Raw genomic sequence first — 17,581 nt, forward strand, 5'->3', positions numbered from 1 at the left:
AAAAATACTGAAAATATTTAAAATAGAGGCTGAGATATTTTTTTCCAAATTTTGTTGTTTAACGTTGATTGGTAAAAACCAACTTAAATCAAATCCGTAAAAGATTGGTTCATATGTGTCCATAGCAATTTCCTAAACAAACAAGGGTATTGTTTTATCTTTCTCTACTCACTTCAGATATATATAAACCATTTTCTCTCCGGTCAAATCTCGTCTTCTACTTGGTCTCTGTTTTTCACGCAAGCGAATTATCGAGAAATAAAGACAAAAAGCGATAAACTTTAGAAAAGCTAATGGATCCGATCGAATCTGTGGAGTACAATGGCTTCGAGTTCGAGACGCCATCGGAAGCTAACGGTAACTCCCACGTCGACCATGGATGGAAGAAAGTCGTGTACCCTAAACGCAACCGGAAGCAGAAACCGGCTGATCAATCCGTAAATGGCGGCGTTTCCGGCAAGACTGTTGCTAACGGAACACAAGCTAACGGCGATAACGTCTTCCGTTCGCTAGAGGAGCAAGCTGAGGATCGGAGACGTCGGATCCTCGCGGCGAAGATGGCTGCTGCTGATTTGGAGGATGAATCGGACGGTGCTCGTGCGTCGAGATCTAAACGCCGATCCAACGATGATGGTTACGATTTCGATGATAGCGACGAGGAGATCGCGGCGAGGATGTTGCAGAATCTGAAGGCGGAGGAAACTAAAAAGCCGAAACCCAAGAAGGAGAAGAAGCCAAAGGTTTCTTTACCTGAAGCTGCGGCGAAGATCGATCCTTCGAATCTCGCAGCTTTCCTCGTCGAAGTATCGGTATGTGCATGCGACGGCTCGATCCGTTTTGTCAAATTTTCCCTTTTGAATTGTGATCTAATTTGCTAACCCACAAATCAAAATTCGATTTTTTTTATAGGAATCGTATGAGACTCAGCCGGAGATTCAGCCAATGAGATTCGCCGATTACTTTGGAACAGCACTTTCCGGAGTATCATCTGTGCAATTTCCATGGGTGAAGATGTTCAAAGAGTCTCCTTTGTCCAAATTGATCGATGTAAGAAATATTTTTCTGAGAATTTCGGATCAAAGTGTCTAGGATTAGGCTCATGAAGCTCTGATTGATTGGTTTATCTGTTTTTATCAAATAGGTTCCGTTATCTCATATTCCTGAACCAGTCTACAAAACATCAGTCGATTGGATCAACAAACGTCCTGTCGAGGCTTTAGGATCCTTTGTGTTGTGGGCGTTTGACTGTATTCTCACAGATTTGGCTGCACAACAAGGAGGTGCCAAAGGTGGGAAGAAAGGTGCACAACACACTTCTTCCAAATCTCCGGTAATATACAAACTTTTTTCATGATATCTTTGCATATGCTATGCATCTATTACCTTTGTTTGACTTGCTCCGTTATGTTCTTTTCGTTTAACGGTTAGGTGGGAATATTCGTTGCATTGGCAATGGTGTTGCGTAGAAAACCTGATGCTTTGGCCAATGTGTTGCCGACTTTGAGGGAGAATCCCAAGTATCAGGGACAAGACAAGCTTCCGGTTACAGTTTGGATGATGGCTCAGGTTTGTCTGGTTTTTTTTTCTCTTTATGTAAATGAGGACCAAGAGTGTCGAGATTTGTGTTTTCTGTTGTGATCTGTGTTATGAAATTGAGTAACTGTAAAACGTGGACAGGCCTCCCAAGGTGATTTATCTGTAGGCTTATTATCATGGGCACACAACTTGTTACCTGTAGTCGGTAACAAAAACTGCAACCCTCAGTCAAGGGATCTCATACTGCAGTTGGTTGAGAAGTGAGTCAAAGATTTTGTTTTTTTGTTTCTGATCTCCTTCTGCTATATAATAATTGTCTGATCTTGTTTTACGCAACTTTGTTATCAGAATTACGTCGAATCCAAAGGCTCGGACCATACTTGTAAATGGAGCTGTAAGGAAAGGAGAGCGACTGATTCCACCTCCTTCATTTGAGATCTTGGTGCGGCTTACATTCCCTTCTTCATCCTCTAGAGTAAAGGTAAGTAGTAAAGTACTGGAATTTAATAAAGCAAAAACCTTGTTGCCGATTCTGAATCATAAGCATGGTCTCTGTATGTACACAGGCTACAGAGAGGTTTGAAGCAATATATCCGTTGCTGAAGGAAGTGGCTCTTGCCGGTGCACCAGGAAGCAAGGCGATGAAACAAACCACACAACAGATATTCACTTTTGCTCTGAAATTAGCTGGAGAAGGTAACAAAGGAGACCTTGAATCCCTGAGTTTTTCTGCTTCCCTTTCTTTCTCTTCTCCAAAAAGAGTTCTAATGTATTACCGTTGTTACAGGAAATCCTGTTTTAGCCAAGGAAGCTACAGCAATTGCTATCTGGGCTGTGACTGAAAACGTTGATTGCTGCAAGCATTGGGACAATCTCTATAAGGAGAATCTAGGAGCTAGTGTTGCTGTTCTTAAAAAGCTTGTAGAAGAATGGAAGGATCATTCTCTCAAACTGTCATCACCAAGTGATGCTCTCACTCTCAGCCGAACCATGAAGAGATTCAGGCTAAAGGTAATGCCTCTTACTCTTCTAAACTATAACCAATTTCACCCTCTACTCGCTTGTAATTAACATTTCTGACCTGACCTGTGATGTTTTTAGAACGAGGAAGCCATCAGTGATGGAGGAGCTAATGCTTCTCTCTGCAAAGAAGCTGACAAGTCCTGCAAAGTGATCTCAGGGAGACTCTCCCGTGGAAGTGGCTGCCTCAAAGGAACAGCCATTACTGCTGTGGTTTTAGCTGCTGCAGGAGCCGCTGCTGCAGCTGTTCTATCTTCCAACCCGGAGGCTACAACAGAACTGATGAACCTGGTGGACTCTTTGGGCCTGGACCAATACTATAATGCAATCACCACAGCTTTTGGATAATGAAGAGAGAAAAGAAGCAAAACAACATGAGGACGATAAGCAGAGGTAACTCTGATTATCGTCGGTGTAGAGTATTTACTTAAAAAGTTAAAGCCTTTTACGCTCCGAGATACCAAAATTTTGAAAAGCTGGACTAGAAAATAATGAGGGTTTCGTTTTCATAATTTATTATTCAAAAGCTCGCAGGTGTGTAGAAGGTTTTTAGACTCTGTGTCAATTTATTTCTTCTTCTTTTTTCTTGATGACAATAAAGTTATTTCTGTTTATTACTATATATGCTTCGTCTCTTCCTCTTTGTTATGTTGACCAAAGCCTTAAGCCGAATCTAAGAAAAGAGCCTGCACAAGCCATTACATTGTGTTCACTTGAATCCAGAGTATATACAGTCGCAAGATATAAAACAAACTTGTGAATCCCAGGCTTAGTAGTCGTAATCTTCTGGCTTTGCAAATGGGTATTTGAGGTAACCGTTTTTGATAGTGGAGGGGTCTTTTGGTTTGTCCCAAGGATACTTCATAGATGGATCTCTTGGGAACTTTCTGAAGTTGAGAAATGGTGCCCATAACAGTAGCCTGCAAAGTAATAAACTTTGATAAGAACAAGAGAGCGTAAGCATCAATAGACGAATAATGGCGTTAATGATGCTTACCCGGGGAAGAACAAGAAGACGAACATGAACTGTATATACATCTCAAAGAACTTCCTTCTGTACCATCTTAATCTCAACCAGTTCATGATGATTGGCTAACCACCACATTAGGTATATAATCCCCAAATTAAGTAAATTCAGAAAAATGAATTATCTATAAATCTTTGAAAATACAATGTGTTTTCGTCTCAAACTTACTGGCATTACTAAGAAGTACCAAACGGATATGATCCCGATATCGAGCACAACGCTGCTTAATTCCTGCTCGTGGTTGACTCCGGTTATTGCCAGCGCCGGATGATCAATCTGTAAAACAAAAAGATTTTCGATTTACTGCCATTTCTTTATTACTCTCAACCGTGAATATACAGTGAATAGCGAAGTCTCTTATGTTCTTTACCGTGGCAAGGACTGCCCCGAGTTGAGCTGCCAAGATTGTCTTCTTTGCTCCTAAGAAACCACTGGCCTTGGCTCTCATCTTGGCAACATTCTGTAGTAAAAACAACAGCCAATTGTAACTCTAAAATGGTTCTGAAATATATAATTCTAGCTCAAGAAGCAGAGATTTTTTCCAAGCTAGTGAAGTCTTACATGAAGAAGAGAATCAGAATCTGAATCCGTGTTAGAGTTGGGTTTGGTGTGAGATGTGATAAAAAGAGGAGCTTTCACGCTGCGAATGCGAGGCCTTGAGGAGAAAGAGGACAAACCATTCGGGGCACAGAGCCCAAGAGAGCAGCAACGGCTCATCTCTTTCTGTTCTGTCTGGTTTTTTTCTTGGTTGTGAAGTTTCCTTATCTCTTGAGATTGGTTCTAATGGCGGAGAGTGTTATCTTTTCTTCTGAATCGCATAAATTCCACGTGTCATAAACGGTCCCATGTTTTGTTTTGGCATATATGAAAATGAAATTAGAAAAAAAAAAAAAAAACAACAAATCTCTTTCCAAATTTCCACATTTATTCCAAAGTTTTGTTAATAAGAATTGAGTCCTTAATCTTGGGGATGTCACAAGTTCGAGTTCGAACTATAAGAGAATGAAATGGATACAATTATTTATTCCGTCCCAAAAATGGTTTTTTTGTTACAATTATTTGATTCTACCACAGTAACCATTTCATTCTCTTATAGTTCAAAGCTTGTATAAGCAAACAAATAGATACAATGATTCAGTCACAGTAACTGATTATGATTTGTGAGATCCTTCGCTTACTTATAAGCTATGATCTTTGATCCTCATTCATTACATAAAGAGAATCCTTGATGTGTGGTATGTTAAAAATGCAGAACCTCAGTACTTAAAGAAACATGTACTTTAGACTGAGCTAGAAGAAGTTGGTCTGATAGTGTTACCTTATTTAAGCATCAAAGGGCTTGCGACGAAACTCATGGAGAAACAGAATTCTTTAGCCAGACAAAAACTGTCCCTTTAAATATTCTTCACAGTGAAGACACAGACAAAGACATTTTAACGTCTCATTTAACAGGGATTTTGAGACGGCAAACAAGACATGAATCTCCCATAACACAGAACATGCTTTGTGTCCACTACTGCACTATTTTTATAAGTTTTTAGATTTTGCATGATTCTGTTATTCTCTACAAGAATGGGTTATTTTTGGGTCTATGAAGAACATAACAACTGGGTGTATTCTCCATAATTGAACTTTGAAGCTTTGGTGATTGAAAACCCTATAATTTGATAAACTGGGTGTATAGTCTGTCCTATGTGATATTCTCTAAAGATTATTCGATTTATTGCAAATTTAGTTAAGAGTTATATAATGGCTTTTAATATGGAATAAAAGAGGGGCCACTGGATCCCCACCTCTCTGCAACAGCTCTCAATTCACCATCATTTCTCTCACCACTTTCACTCTTCCTACTCTTTATACAATACAGATATATATTGATTTATAGTAGTTCTATATTTAGTCCCATACCATTTCTGTAGTATTATAAAAGTCATTGCCTTAGATTTCAAATAAAAATACTATTTTTGCATTAGAAAAAAAAAAAGAGAATACAATGATATAAAAAAAAAATGGTGACCTCAAATTTGGAATCTTGAAACCCCTTTCTCCATTCTCAAATAAAGTGTAGCGACAATACTTTTTCATGGAAGCGACTAGCGAGTTATTCTAAGTTTTCACATTTATCAGAATCCTAAGTGACTGTCAAAATAATTTTCTTCTTTTGTGGGATTTTGGAGCGCCATTACTGTTGCGGAAAGTTAATCACATGTTAAAGGCTTAAACTAAAAGCTTATGCTGCAAACCCCACCACCATTTTAAATTTTAAAATCTCGATATTGATTCAGCCGACGAATGTTAATCATTGAGGTCGCTTGTTCTTTCTTGTTTTTTATGAATTTTTTTTTGTTGTCCTCGTTTTTTATGATTAAATAAACAAAATATATAGAGTATTGGTATAAAAATTTGGTTAGTAGTAGTATAATTATGTTTTAAATTGGTCTAATTCATATGTTGATTTCCATTAAAATAGTTGCTTAGGTTAGGTTCATATCTTCTTTATTAAATTTAATGTTAAATCAATACAAAAACACTTTGTTTTGCACAACAAATACTTGAGTTTTTGAAAAATCAAAGTGAAAAACTACTTAGATTGTTTTTGAACCAAACCAATACATTATCCCCTTCGTATCTTTTTTCTCCTCGAAAAAATTCTTATATATTGGTTTGGTTCAAAAACAATCTAAATAACTTTTAATTTTGATTCTTCAAAACCTGAAACACTTGTTCTAAATAAGTTTTTCTTACATCTTCACAGGTACTATATTCTTCTTATACATCAATCAACTTTAGACCAAGAAATAAACCAGGCACCTATATTTAGCTTAGAATCTAAAAATATAGAGATATGAATATTCTCAAAATAAGAAAAAAGGAAATATTCTACTTTTTGTGTTGTTGACAAATTTTCATGTTTTTTACAACAGAAATATATATTCTACTATTACTTATTAAAAATATTAGAAAAACAATGAAGTTTGACCTGTCATTAAACTTTGTATGTGTCACACCCACACCTTCCATTCACAAAATTATATATTTATATTGTTGCTTAATGAAATTGAAATCACAAGATCCTTACGCATAATTTTCAATATATCTGTGTTTGTGTTATGTGTATATGTTTATTTTTTCGAATTTTCGAATTCTGGTGTAGATCTCTTTTATATTAATTAATTTAATTTTGACATTGGTTTATGAATTTAAATTGATATACTGGAGTAACTGGACCGGTCGAATATTATTTATTTATTACTTATTATACATTAGATACGTATTATACATTTGGTGGTGATTATCTCTTCGCTAACACGCGTATTAACAGGCCACGAGCTCAAATCAAATTATATTTATTGTAATGTGTTTTCGAAAAAATCAGAATTTGTATGTCCCCGTGTTACCAATGTGAATCATTCCGCTAACGAATCGAATTATAATAAAATAACAAACATCACAATGTTGAAATGTCCCGTCAACAAATGGAGATGGTCTAATGAAAATGAAATCGGTTTTGATGTGAACTATTTTTAAAAGCGGCACATAATGTTAGAACGATTCATATTATTGGATTTAAAAGCGGCACATGATGTGAACTATCTTTGTAAATAGACATATTTTTATATTTCTTAGATTTGGTCTTATATGTTATGGACATATGTAATTGTATAAATACTAGATAATAAGGTCTGTGAATAATAACAAAAACAACTTCAAAACCCTTGCTCGTGATTTCTCATAGTATCAGAGCCACGACATTGAATCCTGATTGCTGCTTGTTCTTCCTTTTTAATACTCGATACTCTCTTCTCTTTGATCTTCGATGGCAAAAGACGACACAGCTCTTGCCACAGCGGCTGACAAATCAGCAGCGACGACCCCGACCTCGACAAGGAAGACCATCTCTTCCTACGACTTGACGTCTGGAGATAACCTTGGCGCCGTTATCTCGCAGCCGCTTTTGAACGGACGAAACTACGATGAATGGGCTCAGAATCTTCCTGTGGCTTTGAGTGCTCGGAAGAAATTCGCCTTCATCGACGGCAGCATACCAAAACCCGATGCTGACTCTCCCGATCTCGAAGACTGGTTGGCAAACAACCATCTGTTGGTGACTTGGATTAAGCTCACCATCGAACCGAAGCTGCGATCTAACATCTCTCATAAAGAGGTCGCTAAGGAGCTCTGGGATCATATCAAGAAACTATTTGCTCTCAAGAGTGGTGCGAGATTTCAACAGCTCCGAGGCGCTCTCGCAAATTGTCGACAGATGGGATCTTCAGTTGAAGACTATTTTGGAAAGCTGACCAAAATATGGGACGCCATGGCTGAATGCTCGACGAGTAAAACCTGCCGTTGCGGAAAGTGCGAATGCGATTTGGTGTCTGCACACGAGAAGGAACGTGATATGATTCGCGTTCACGACTTCCTCTATGGTCTTGACGACGCGATTCATGGAGCAGTGCGGTCTCAGATCTGCGCTCAAATCCCTCTTCCGGACCTTGATACAGTGTATCAAACGATCGTACAGAACGAAACGGTCCAGTTGAATGCGAAGAAGGAAGCAACCGCCGTGATGAGCTTCACAGCTCAAGCTTCTTCTTCGCAGATGACGTTTTCAAGAAACCGAAACAACAACACTGGCGGTGGCGGCTCGCGACAACGACCTCCAAATCCTGACGCGAAAGTCACTTGCACTAGTTGTGGTCGAACCGGACATCAAGCCAGCTCGTGCTTTCGCGTGATCGGTTTTCCAGAGTGGTGGGGAGATAGGCCGCAAAATCGAAACAATCTGCAAGCGAATGGAGGACAAACACCAGCTGCCCATGCAAACTTGACTCAGGTCGTTGGAGCTCCGCCTCAAATCGCAGCCAACATGGCTCTCACCGAAGCAGATCGACAAGGATTGACAGGCTTCTCTGATGCCCAGTGGCAGACTCTGGTTAAGCTTCTTCATCCGAACAGCTCAAACTCTGATTCCTCTCGTCAGAGTGGTAAGACTCTTGAACCTATTTGGATTTTAGACACAGGGGCGACTCATCATATGACTGGTCGTCTTGACCTTCTTAATGACATTTGTCCTGTTTCTCCTGTTTCTGTTCGATTACCGGCCGGCGAAAACGTCTTGTCTGACCAACAAGGCACGATACGACTGACATCACATCTTCACTTGAAGAATGTGTACTATGTTGCAGGATTTCATACGAATCTTATCTCCTTTGGCCAGCTTGTGACAGATAACTCACTTGTTGGACAAGTTACTGATCGTTTGGTAATTTTTCAGTACCGAATCTCGAGGACATTGATTGGTGCAGGTGAACGTGAGGGTGAGGGACTGTATCGCTTCCGAGGCATCGAGACTGTGGCTGTTTTTCAGACAAGTATTGGTGATGAAGGTGTTTTGTGGCATCGTCGCCTTGGTCATCCGTCTTCTAGAGTTGTTGGTTTAGTTCCCGGTGTTCGTTTTAAATTTAGTTCTGCTTTGTGTTTTTCGAATTGTGATGTTTGCTTACGGTCAAAGCAAACAAGGAACTCTTTTTCTGATAGTTATGATAAAGCTACAAGTCCTTTTGAATTAATCCACTGTGATCTTTGGGGTCCATATCGCAAATCCGCATTTTGTGGCTCTCGATATTTTTTGACTATTGTTGATGACTACTCAAGAGCTGTTTGGCTGTATTTGCTTCCCGATAAAACTCAGGTCTCAGCTCGCCTACGTGAGTTGATTGCTCTCATTAAAAGGCAATTCGATCGAAACTTAAAGGTTCTCCGGAGTGATAATGGAACGGAATTCATGTGTCTCTCATCTTACTTTCGCGAACAAGGTATTATACATGAGACATCATGCGTCGGTACTCCTCAGCAAAATGGAAGAGTGGAAAGGAAACATCGTCACATTCTGAATGTGGCGCGAGCATTGCGATTTCAAGCTGGATTACCGATTGAATTTTGGGCTGAATGCGCCCTCACAGCTTGTTATTTGATCAACCGCACACCTTCAAAGCTTCTCTGCGATAAAACACCCTTTGAGTTGCTCTATGACCGACCACCGGCGTTTGAACATTTCCGTGTGTTTGGCTGTCTCTGTTATGCGCATAATTTGAATCATCACGGTGATAAATTTGCTTCTCGAAGTCGACGTTGTGTCTTCCTTGGTTACCCCTATGGAAAGAAAGGATGGCGACTTTACGATCTTGAGAAAGAAGTTTTCTTTACCTCGCGCGATGTTATTTTCCAAGAAGATGAATTTCCTTTCTTGAAATCACCACCACCGACGACTGACATTGATCCTCTGACCGTTACACCACCAACCGCATTTGCTGAAGAAGAAGACTCCTCTCCAAATGATGGTGATGTCGATGTTGGGACACAAGAAACTGTTCCCACTATCGATGATGTTCCCACCACGGATGACGTTGCCACCAACGATGCTCCCACAGACGATGTTGCTTCATCTACCCATGACTCTGATTCTTCCGATGGGTTGCCTGACACAGAACCGGTTGTAGTTGAACAGTTAGGGCGTGGTTGTCGCAAAAAACGACCATCCACTCGACTTACAGATTTTGTCGTCAATACAGTCTCACTCACACAACCCCTCACGTCGCCTGCTCCACAGTCCTCAGGTACGGTCTATCCCATCTCAGGTTATCATACCTGTGCTCGTTTTTCTGACTCACATCGCAGTTATATGGTGGCACTTACTCTTGCGGTTGAGCCACGATCCTACGAAGAAGCTATTAAAGAGAAAGTGTGGGATGATGCAGTAAACTCTGAACTCTCTGCGTTAGAAGCGAATCGAACATGGGATCTCGAAGATTTACCTCCAGGCAAGATTGCTCTCGGTTGTAAATGGGTTTTCTGTATCAAACTTCGATCTGAAGGTACACTCGAGCGATATAAAGCAAGATTGGTCGTACTTGGCAACAATCAAATTGAAGGCGTTGATTACACTGAAACCTTTGCTCCAGTTGCCAATATGACCACAGTTCGAATTTTTCTAGATGTTGCTACGAAACTCGACCATGAAGTGCATCAAATGGACGTCCACAATGCATTTTTACATGGTGATCTTGACGAAGAAGTTTATATGAAACTTCCTCCTGGCCTTCAATCTGATTCCAACAAAAGAGTTTGTCGTCTCCGGAAGTCTTTGTATGGCCTTAAACAGGCACCTCGTTGCTGGTTTAGGAAACTAGCAATGGCACTTCGTGCATTTGGTTTTACGCTGGCGCGAACAGATTACTCTTACTTTGCTTATTCCAAGGATGGAAATACACTTCGCGTTCTGGTTTACTTTGATGACCTTATTATTTCAGGTAATTCATCGACTTTCATTGGAGCATTCAAGTCTTATCTTTCGACCTGTTTTCACATGAAGGATCTTGGTTTTCTCAAATATTTCTTGGGCCTCGAAGTGGCACGAAATCAAGATGGATTTTATCTATGTCAGCGAAAGTACTGCACCGATATTGTGACTGAAGCTGGCATGCTTGGTTGTAAACCAGCAGGTTTTCCGATCGATCAGAAGCATCGTCTCGGTTTAGCGTCTGGACCATTGCTCTCTGATCCCGAACGATATCGACGTCTAGTGGGACGTATGGTCTATTTGTCAGCGACTCGACCTGATCTCTCTTACTCGATCCATGTGCTCACACAGTTTATGCAGGCTCCGCGTATCGAGCATTGGGACGCTGCCTTACATGTGGTCTGCTACTTGAAGGGCACTTTGGGTCAGGGTATCATATTGCGGAAAGACTCTTCTTTCCACGTTACTGGATGGTGTGATTCTGATTGGGCGGGATGCCCGGTGAGGCGTCGCTCTTTAACTGGTTGGATTGTTCAGGTTGGTTCCTCCATCATCTCTTGGAAGACTAGGCGGCAGGACGTGGTCTCTCTTTCTTCTACGGAAGCCGAATACCGCGCAATGATGGAGGTCCTTCGCGAACTCAAATGGATCAAAGCTTTGCTTCATGACTTTGGCATTTTTCATACGGAGCCGATGACACTCAAATGTGATAATCAGTCAGCACTACATCTTAGTGCAAACCCTGTCTTTCATGAAAGAACTAAACATGTAGAGATGGAGTGTCATTATATCCGCGACGAGATCCTCAACGGCACGATTAAAACTGCTCATATTTCTTCGTCGGAACAACTAGCAGACATCCTCACCAAGCCGTTAGGACGCAAAGAATTCGATATTTTTCATTTCAAGTTGGGCATCCGTGACCTATACGCTCCAACTTGAGGGGGGGTATTGGACATATTTAAAGAATATCATCGTATCTTTGTAAATAAGCATATTTCTATATTTCTTAGATTTGGTCTTATCTGTTATGGACATATGTAATTATATAAATACTAGACTTTAAGGTCTGTGAATAATAACAAGAACAACTTCAAAATCCTTGCTCGTAATTTCTCACATATTTCTTTTCCATTAATTTTATTTGCTCTTTCCATTTAGAAGATCTATTATACTATTACATTGTTGACACACATTACAAATGTAATTGTCTATCTGCTATGAATGTTGTCTACTTCAAAATTTTATATCGCCATTTTTTTATAACGATGTTTTAGAGGAAGTGGCTTTTTCATTGTTTAACTATTTTCCTAAAACCCATTAGTTTGTGAGTTCATATAACCAAGGTTGAGAAAAAGGAAAAATGAAGTGGGATTGAAGAAAGCTTGAATCATGTTTATATCCAAGTACATGAAGCTTAAGTTCAAATGTTCAATGGTATTTTTCTGTTCTTTTGTCTTTTGAATTCTTTTTTTATATATATGTTATGGTTAAATAAAAAAGAAGTAAAAAAAATAACATTAATAGTATTCAAGCTCATTGAAACACAATCCCCAAATCGATTATCTTTACAAATTAGTTTATGTTCTAGATTCCTGTTATGTCAATAAAATTCCAACAGTCATACAATTTTCTTTGTTATATTCTAGATTCTATTCATTCACAACTTTAATGTCTTTCACTCTCAAAGAACCAAACAAAAAAATATACATAAAAAGTAACAACAATTCATGTTATTTTTCTTTTTACAGAAACTAATCTTGTTTTGATATAACGATATTATTGATGGACAGATTAAATCATTAAAATAACTTATTTGAAGCGTTTCTACATTACTAATATAGTTGAAATGTTTATGTGATCTTTATTTAGTTGAAAAATAAATCATTTAAAACTCTTAATTTTTTTTAAAAAAAAACTACGTCGTTTAAATGTGTATATATGTTCTTTTTACAAAAACAAAATGCACTTATTTGAAAATAAGACTATTTTCAGAAAAGTTAAATTACTTTTTAAAAAATTAGTAAAGAATTTTTGTATAAATTAAATACTTTCTCCGTTTTATATTAATTATTTTAGAGAATTTTGTTTGTTTTATTTTTCAATTTTAAATACAAAATTTATTAGTTTTTTATTTTTTATAATTTTTTATTATATAATTTGTTTATTATTAATTGAATTATGTTTAAGTAGATAATTAAAAATATTTTTATATTAAAAATTAATAGAATTAATATTTTATTAATTTGTGTGTATAACTTTAAAACAATAACTAAATAAATGTAGTTTTTACTTAATTTTAAAAGTTTTTCAGTACAAATCCTTTGAATATGTGAAATTTTAGATTTTTTAAAATGTAGGGCCCGTTATGCGCATCTGGGTCATAGCAATGGGCCCACTCGTTTTTTAATCTCCAAAGCTAAAGGCAGAGTGGCGGGGTCAAATAGGCCACGTGGCAAAAACTCTGTAAAAGATATATATTTTATTTATTATATTATATTTCAAAGAGAGCTAAATAAATCTAAAATAAAATTCAACAATATGATTGCGTCACGAGCAATGTTTTAAACTTTTAAGTTTTTTTTTTTGGTAAAGCTAAACTTAAACTTAAACTTTTTTTATTTGACCAAAAAAAAAAAAACTTAAACTTTTAAACTTTTAAGTTTTAATCATAAATCAGTAATTTGGCGACAAAAACAAAAATAAAAATCATAAACCATAAATCAGTAGCTAATTTTGCGCTACAAAATTATAAATTCACTCGTCCCTGCAGCAAATTAAAAATCAACTCGCCTCATTTCTTTTTCCTTCTTTTTCCTTTCGCAAGCCACTCTATCCTCTTAAAAGTATTGACAGTTTTTTTTTGTTAAGTATTGTTAGTATACTTGGTGTTTTAAATATTTTTTGCATTTATATGTAAAAAATATGTTAATTTTTTTAAAAACAAAAACTATGTTAAAACATTTTTAAAAAAAATTATGTTAAAAATATTTGCATTGTCTCTTTTATAAAATATTAAATGAAATTATGAATGCAAATGAAGATTTAATGTCTGAAATAGATAGGACGATCAAATGAACGATAATTCTTTTTTTTAACAGTAACCGAAATCCGAAGAAAATTTGTATTCTTTAGAGACTAAATCCCAAAAATGGTGTAAAAACACCTAACGTCTTGGTCAACCTTAAATCAATAACATTTTTACTAGTAATTTTGTTTTGTTTTCAGTATATGATAAAACTAAGTATAAATATATATAATTCATTATACTAGTACTTAATGACCTTGATTATTTTGGTAAAAATCCTTTAATATAGTAGTATCAAATAAATATGATATTAACGTCATATATGATAATAAATCCTGTGCCTATCCTAAACTATTTTCTTTCTTGACTCTTATCTTTCTTTTGATGTTTTCCATTTTACGAAAAAATAAAACAAAAGTCTAATTGGTCGGTCCGACTCTCTGGCTAAACTTACTTAAGCTGACAAGTCTTTCTCTTGCCTCCCACAATACGTCCCACACACCTTTCGTCTCTTTCACATTCTCTCTCTCTCTCTGTAAATATTGCAAAAATCTGATTTTTACTCTTGAGTCTTCTTCTTTCTTCTTCTTCTCCTTCCATGGCGGCCAACAAATTCGCGACCTTAATCCACCGGAAAACCAACCGAATCACTCTCGTCCTCGTCTACGCTTTCCTCGAGTGGTCTCTCATCTTCTTCATTCTTCTCAACTCTCTCTTCTCTTACTTCATCCTCAGATTCGCTGATTACTTCGGTCTCAAGCGTCCTTGTCTCTTCTGCTCCAGACTCGATCGATTCTTCGACGCCTCCGGTGAATCTACCTCCCACAGAGATCTCCTCTGCGACGATCACGCCCTCGAGATTTCCAGAGTACGCTCGAAACCTCTAGAGGAATCAAAAGGTTTTGGAGAAGCTCGCTTGTCCTCTGAAGAGTTTCTCAAGGATTTGGTCGATCGTAGTAGCGTAGAGAAGACAGCTTGGTCGTGTTGTTCTCCGATCGATCCTGATTTGGGAGATATAACACGGAATCTGATCGGAGATGATGTTCAAATCCACAATGGTCAGCTTTTTATCGAACGGTCCCGATCTATCTTCGTCTTGAAAGAAGAAGAAGAAACCATAGGATCCGTACATTTGATCGATTCTCAGGAACGAAGCTACACAAGAAAAGAAGAAGAAACAGAGGAGAAGCTTGATGAACAGAGGAAAGAAGAAGAAGCAGAGAAGGAGGAAATTAACAGCGATTCTACGGATAATGAAGATGATGATGATGAGAAAGGTGATGAATTCTCGTGCTATGTATCGAGTTTCGACTGTAACAAAGAAACTTCAACGGAAAAGGAGGAAGAACACAAAGTGGATCTGGCTATGGAGGCCGCCGAAGAAACTGCTCCGCCGAAAAATCTCGAGTTCTACATTGACGACGAAGACTGCCATTTGATTCCCGTCGAATTCTACAAACCGAGCGAGGAAGTTCGAGAGATTTCCGATATTAACGGAGATTTTATTCTTGATTTCGGCGCCGAACCTGATTTCGCGGCGGAGGACGGTGGATTATTATTCTCCGGTGAAATCTCCGAGTTTGCCTCGCCGGAGGAATCAAAACCTGACGATGCTGAGACGAATCTAGGTGCTTTTGATTTGAAAAAAGTCGACAACTTTTCTACTTTTTTTTTTTTCTCCTAATTACTCTCGAGTTTTGATGGCTTTTTATTACTAATATCGCAGGCTCTTCGATAGATGATGATACACTGAAAATGCAGAACGATGAAGAAACAGACGCAGAAGTTTCTATAGGCACAGAGATTCCTGATCACGAGCAAATCGGAGATATCCAATCCCACCAACTCATTCTTGACGAGGACGATGACGACGACAACAATCATGGTAATTTACTTCAACCACAGAAATAAAGTAGCAAACTTTATCAAAAATGGTTTTTTTTTCTTCTCTGTTCTAGATTTTGTAATTAAACATTTTTCAACATTGTATGCGTAACTTCTTCAACAGAGAATGATACGTTGGAGTTCAGAACAGTTGATATTGAAACAAAGAGACCTGTCTTAAACTCCGACCAAGAGCGGCTTCTTGAAACTTCAGGCTCGATGGAAACCTCGCATAACGCAATGTTTCACTTAGACCGGAGAGGATCCGAAGCAGAGTCTCTTGACAATATTGAATGCCACGAAGGAGTACTCACCGTGGACAAGCTGAAATCGGAGTTAGAAGAAGAGAGGAAGGCGCTTAACGCGTTATACGAGGAGCTGGAAGAAGAGAGAAGCGCGTCTGCGACTGCTGCCAATGAAACAATGGCGATGATCAATAGGTTGCATGAGGAGAAAGCGGCGATGCAGATGGAGGCTTTGCAGTATCAGAGAATGATGGAAGAGCAATCTGAGTTCGATCAAGAAGCCTTGCAGCTGTTGAATGAGCTTATGGTGAAACGAGAGAAGGAGAACGCAGAGCTTGAGAAGGAGCTTGAAGTGTATAGAAAGAGATTGGAGGAGTACGAAGCTAAAGAGAAAATGGGGATGTTGAGGAGGAGAATGAGAGATTCCTCTGTTGATTCAACGTATAGACATAATAATAATGGTGATTCAGATGAGAACAACGGTGAGTTACTGCACAAGAACGTTGAGGGAGTTTCAGAGAATGAGATGGAGAACACTCCGGTTAATGTTGTGGTTCGTCTTGATGAGTGTTTAGATGATTATGAAGGTGAGAGGCTTTCGATTCTTGGGAGGTTGAAGTTTCTTGAGGAGAAACTCACGGCTCTGAATGATGAAGAGGACGAGGAAGAGGAAGTTAAAACGTTTGAGAGTAATGGTAGCATTAATAATGGAAACGGGCATTTTCATGGCAAGGAGGCAAATGGGAAGCACAGAGTCATCATCAAGTCAAAGAGACTACTTCCATTGTTTGACGCGGTCGATGGAGAGATGGAAAATGGAAACCACTACGAAAACGGGGTTGATGAGTCGGAGAGAGGTGAGAATGTGACTGTGGAAGAAGAAGTGGATGAACTATACGAGAGACTAGAAGCTCTAGAGGCAGATAGAGAGTTCTTGAGGCATTGTGTTGGTTCATTGAGAAAAGGGGACAAAGGTGTACATCTCCTCCATGAGATTCTGCAACATCTGCGTGATCTCAAGAATATAGATCTTATTCACGTCAGAGAAAATCATGAAGACATGAGTTTTTGAGTTTGAGTTTTGTGTTTGCGTTTGAGTTTCAGTTTGAGGCCACTCTATGAATATGGTGGCATGAACAGAACAAATCATACAGGTATATAATATCTCTTTTCTTTTTCAGTTAAGCTTTCTTAAACCAGCTGAAGAAACCAAAGTTTAAAGAAGATTCAATTTTTTTGCTTGTAATAAGGTCGAGCAGGTGAGTGTGTTGCTTGAGAGGCAAGGAACAACAAGAAGGTCTAGAATCAAGAAGAAAACGCCATAAAAAAAAAAGTCTCAGATAAAGTATGAAAAAATATTCTCTGAGGAAAAAGTGTCAGACAAGAATGTCCGTATTTCTTCGTTTTTTTAATTATATACAAATTGAAGATTTATTTAGAAAGAGGAGAGTGTCAGCATAATTTCACCTTTTTTTGTCTTTATGAGTGGTAATAGAAAAAAAAAGGTAGAATGATGAGTGTATGTGTGTGTAGTGTAG

General features: G+C 38.2%; 3 protein-coding genes across 3 annotated transcripts; 2 read left to right on the forward strand and 1 right to left on the reverse strand.

Annotated features, from left to right (window-relative positions):
* The first annotated feature begins 208 nt into the window (after positions 1–208).
* LOC18008011 (transmembrane protein 214) lies at positions 209–3,191 on the forward strand. The gene is made up of 9 exons (XM_006390779.2): positions 209–809; positions 910–1,047; positions 1,142–1,330; positions 1,429–1,566; positions 1,678–1,796; positions 1,885–2,017; positions 2,103–2,232; positions 2,324–2,547; positions 2,638–3,191. The coding sequence occupies exons 1-9, from the start codon at positions 294–296 to the stop codon at positions 2,902–2,904; spliced, it is 1,854 nt and encodes a 617-aa protein (XP_006390841.1). The 5' UTR covers positions 209–293; the 3' UTR covers positions 2,905–3,191.
* A 37-nt stretch (positions 3,192–3,228) lies between these two features.
* On the reverse strand, positions 3,229–4,388 carry LOC18009033 (NAD(P)H-quinone oxidoreductase subunit L, chloroplastic). The gene is made up of 5 exons (XM_006390780.2): positions 4,145–4,388; positions 3,954–4,043; positions 3,752–3,859; positions 3,554–3,648; positions 3,229–3,476 (listed from the first exon to the last, which is right to left on the reverse strand). Exons 1-5 carry the CDS (start codon positions 4,298–4,300, stop codon positions 3,326–3,328), a joined length of 600 nt encoding a protein of 199 aa, XP_006390842.1. The 5' UTR covers positions 4,301–4,388; the 3' UTR covers positions 3,229–3,325.
* Positions 4,389–14,404: 10,016 nt separating this feature from the next.
* Positions 14,405–17,581, forward strand: LOC18009225 (myosin-binding protein 2). The gene is made up of 4 exons (XM_024151096.1): positions 14,405–15,542; positions 15,641–15,799; positions 15,923–17,197; positions 17,294–17,581. The coding sequence occupies exons 1-3, from the start codon at positions 14,513–14,515 to the stop codon at positions 17,113–17,115; spliced, it is 2,382 nt and encodes a 793-aa protein (XP_024006864.1). The 5' UTR covers positions 14,405–14,512; the 3' UTR covers positions 17,116–17,197; positions 17,294–17,581.

This window comes from Eutrema salsugineum, unplaced genomic scaffold, assembly GCF_000478725.1.
Source record: "Eutrema salsugineum unplaced genomic scaffold, Eutsalg1_0 scaffold_9, whole genome shotgun sequence".
Classification (NCBI taxonomy): Eukaryota; Viridiplantae; Streptophyta; class Magnoliopsida; order Brassicales; family Brassicaceae; genus Eutrema; species Eutrema salsugineum.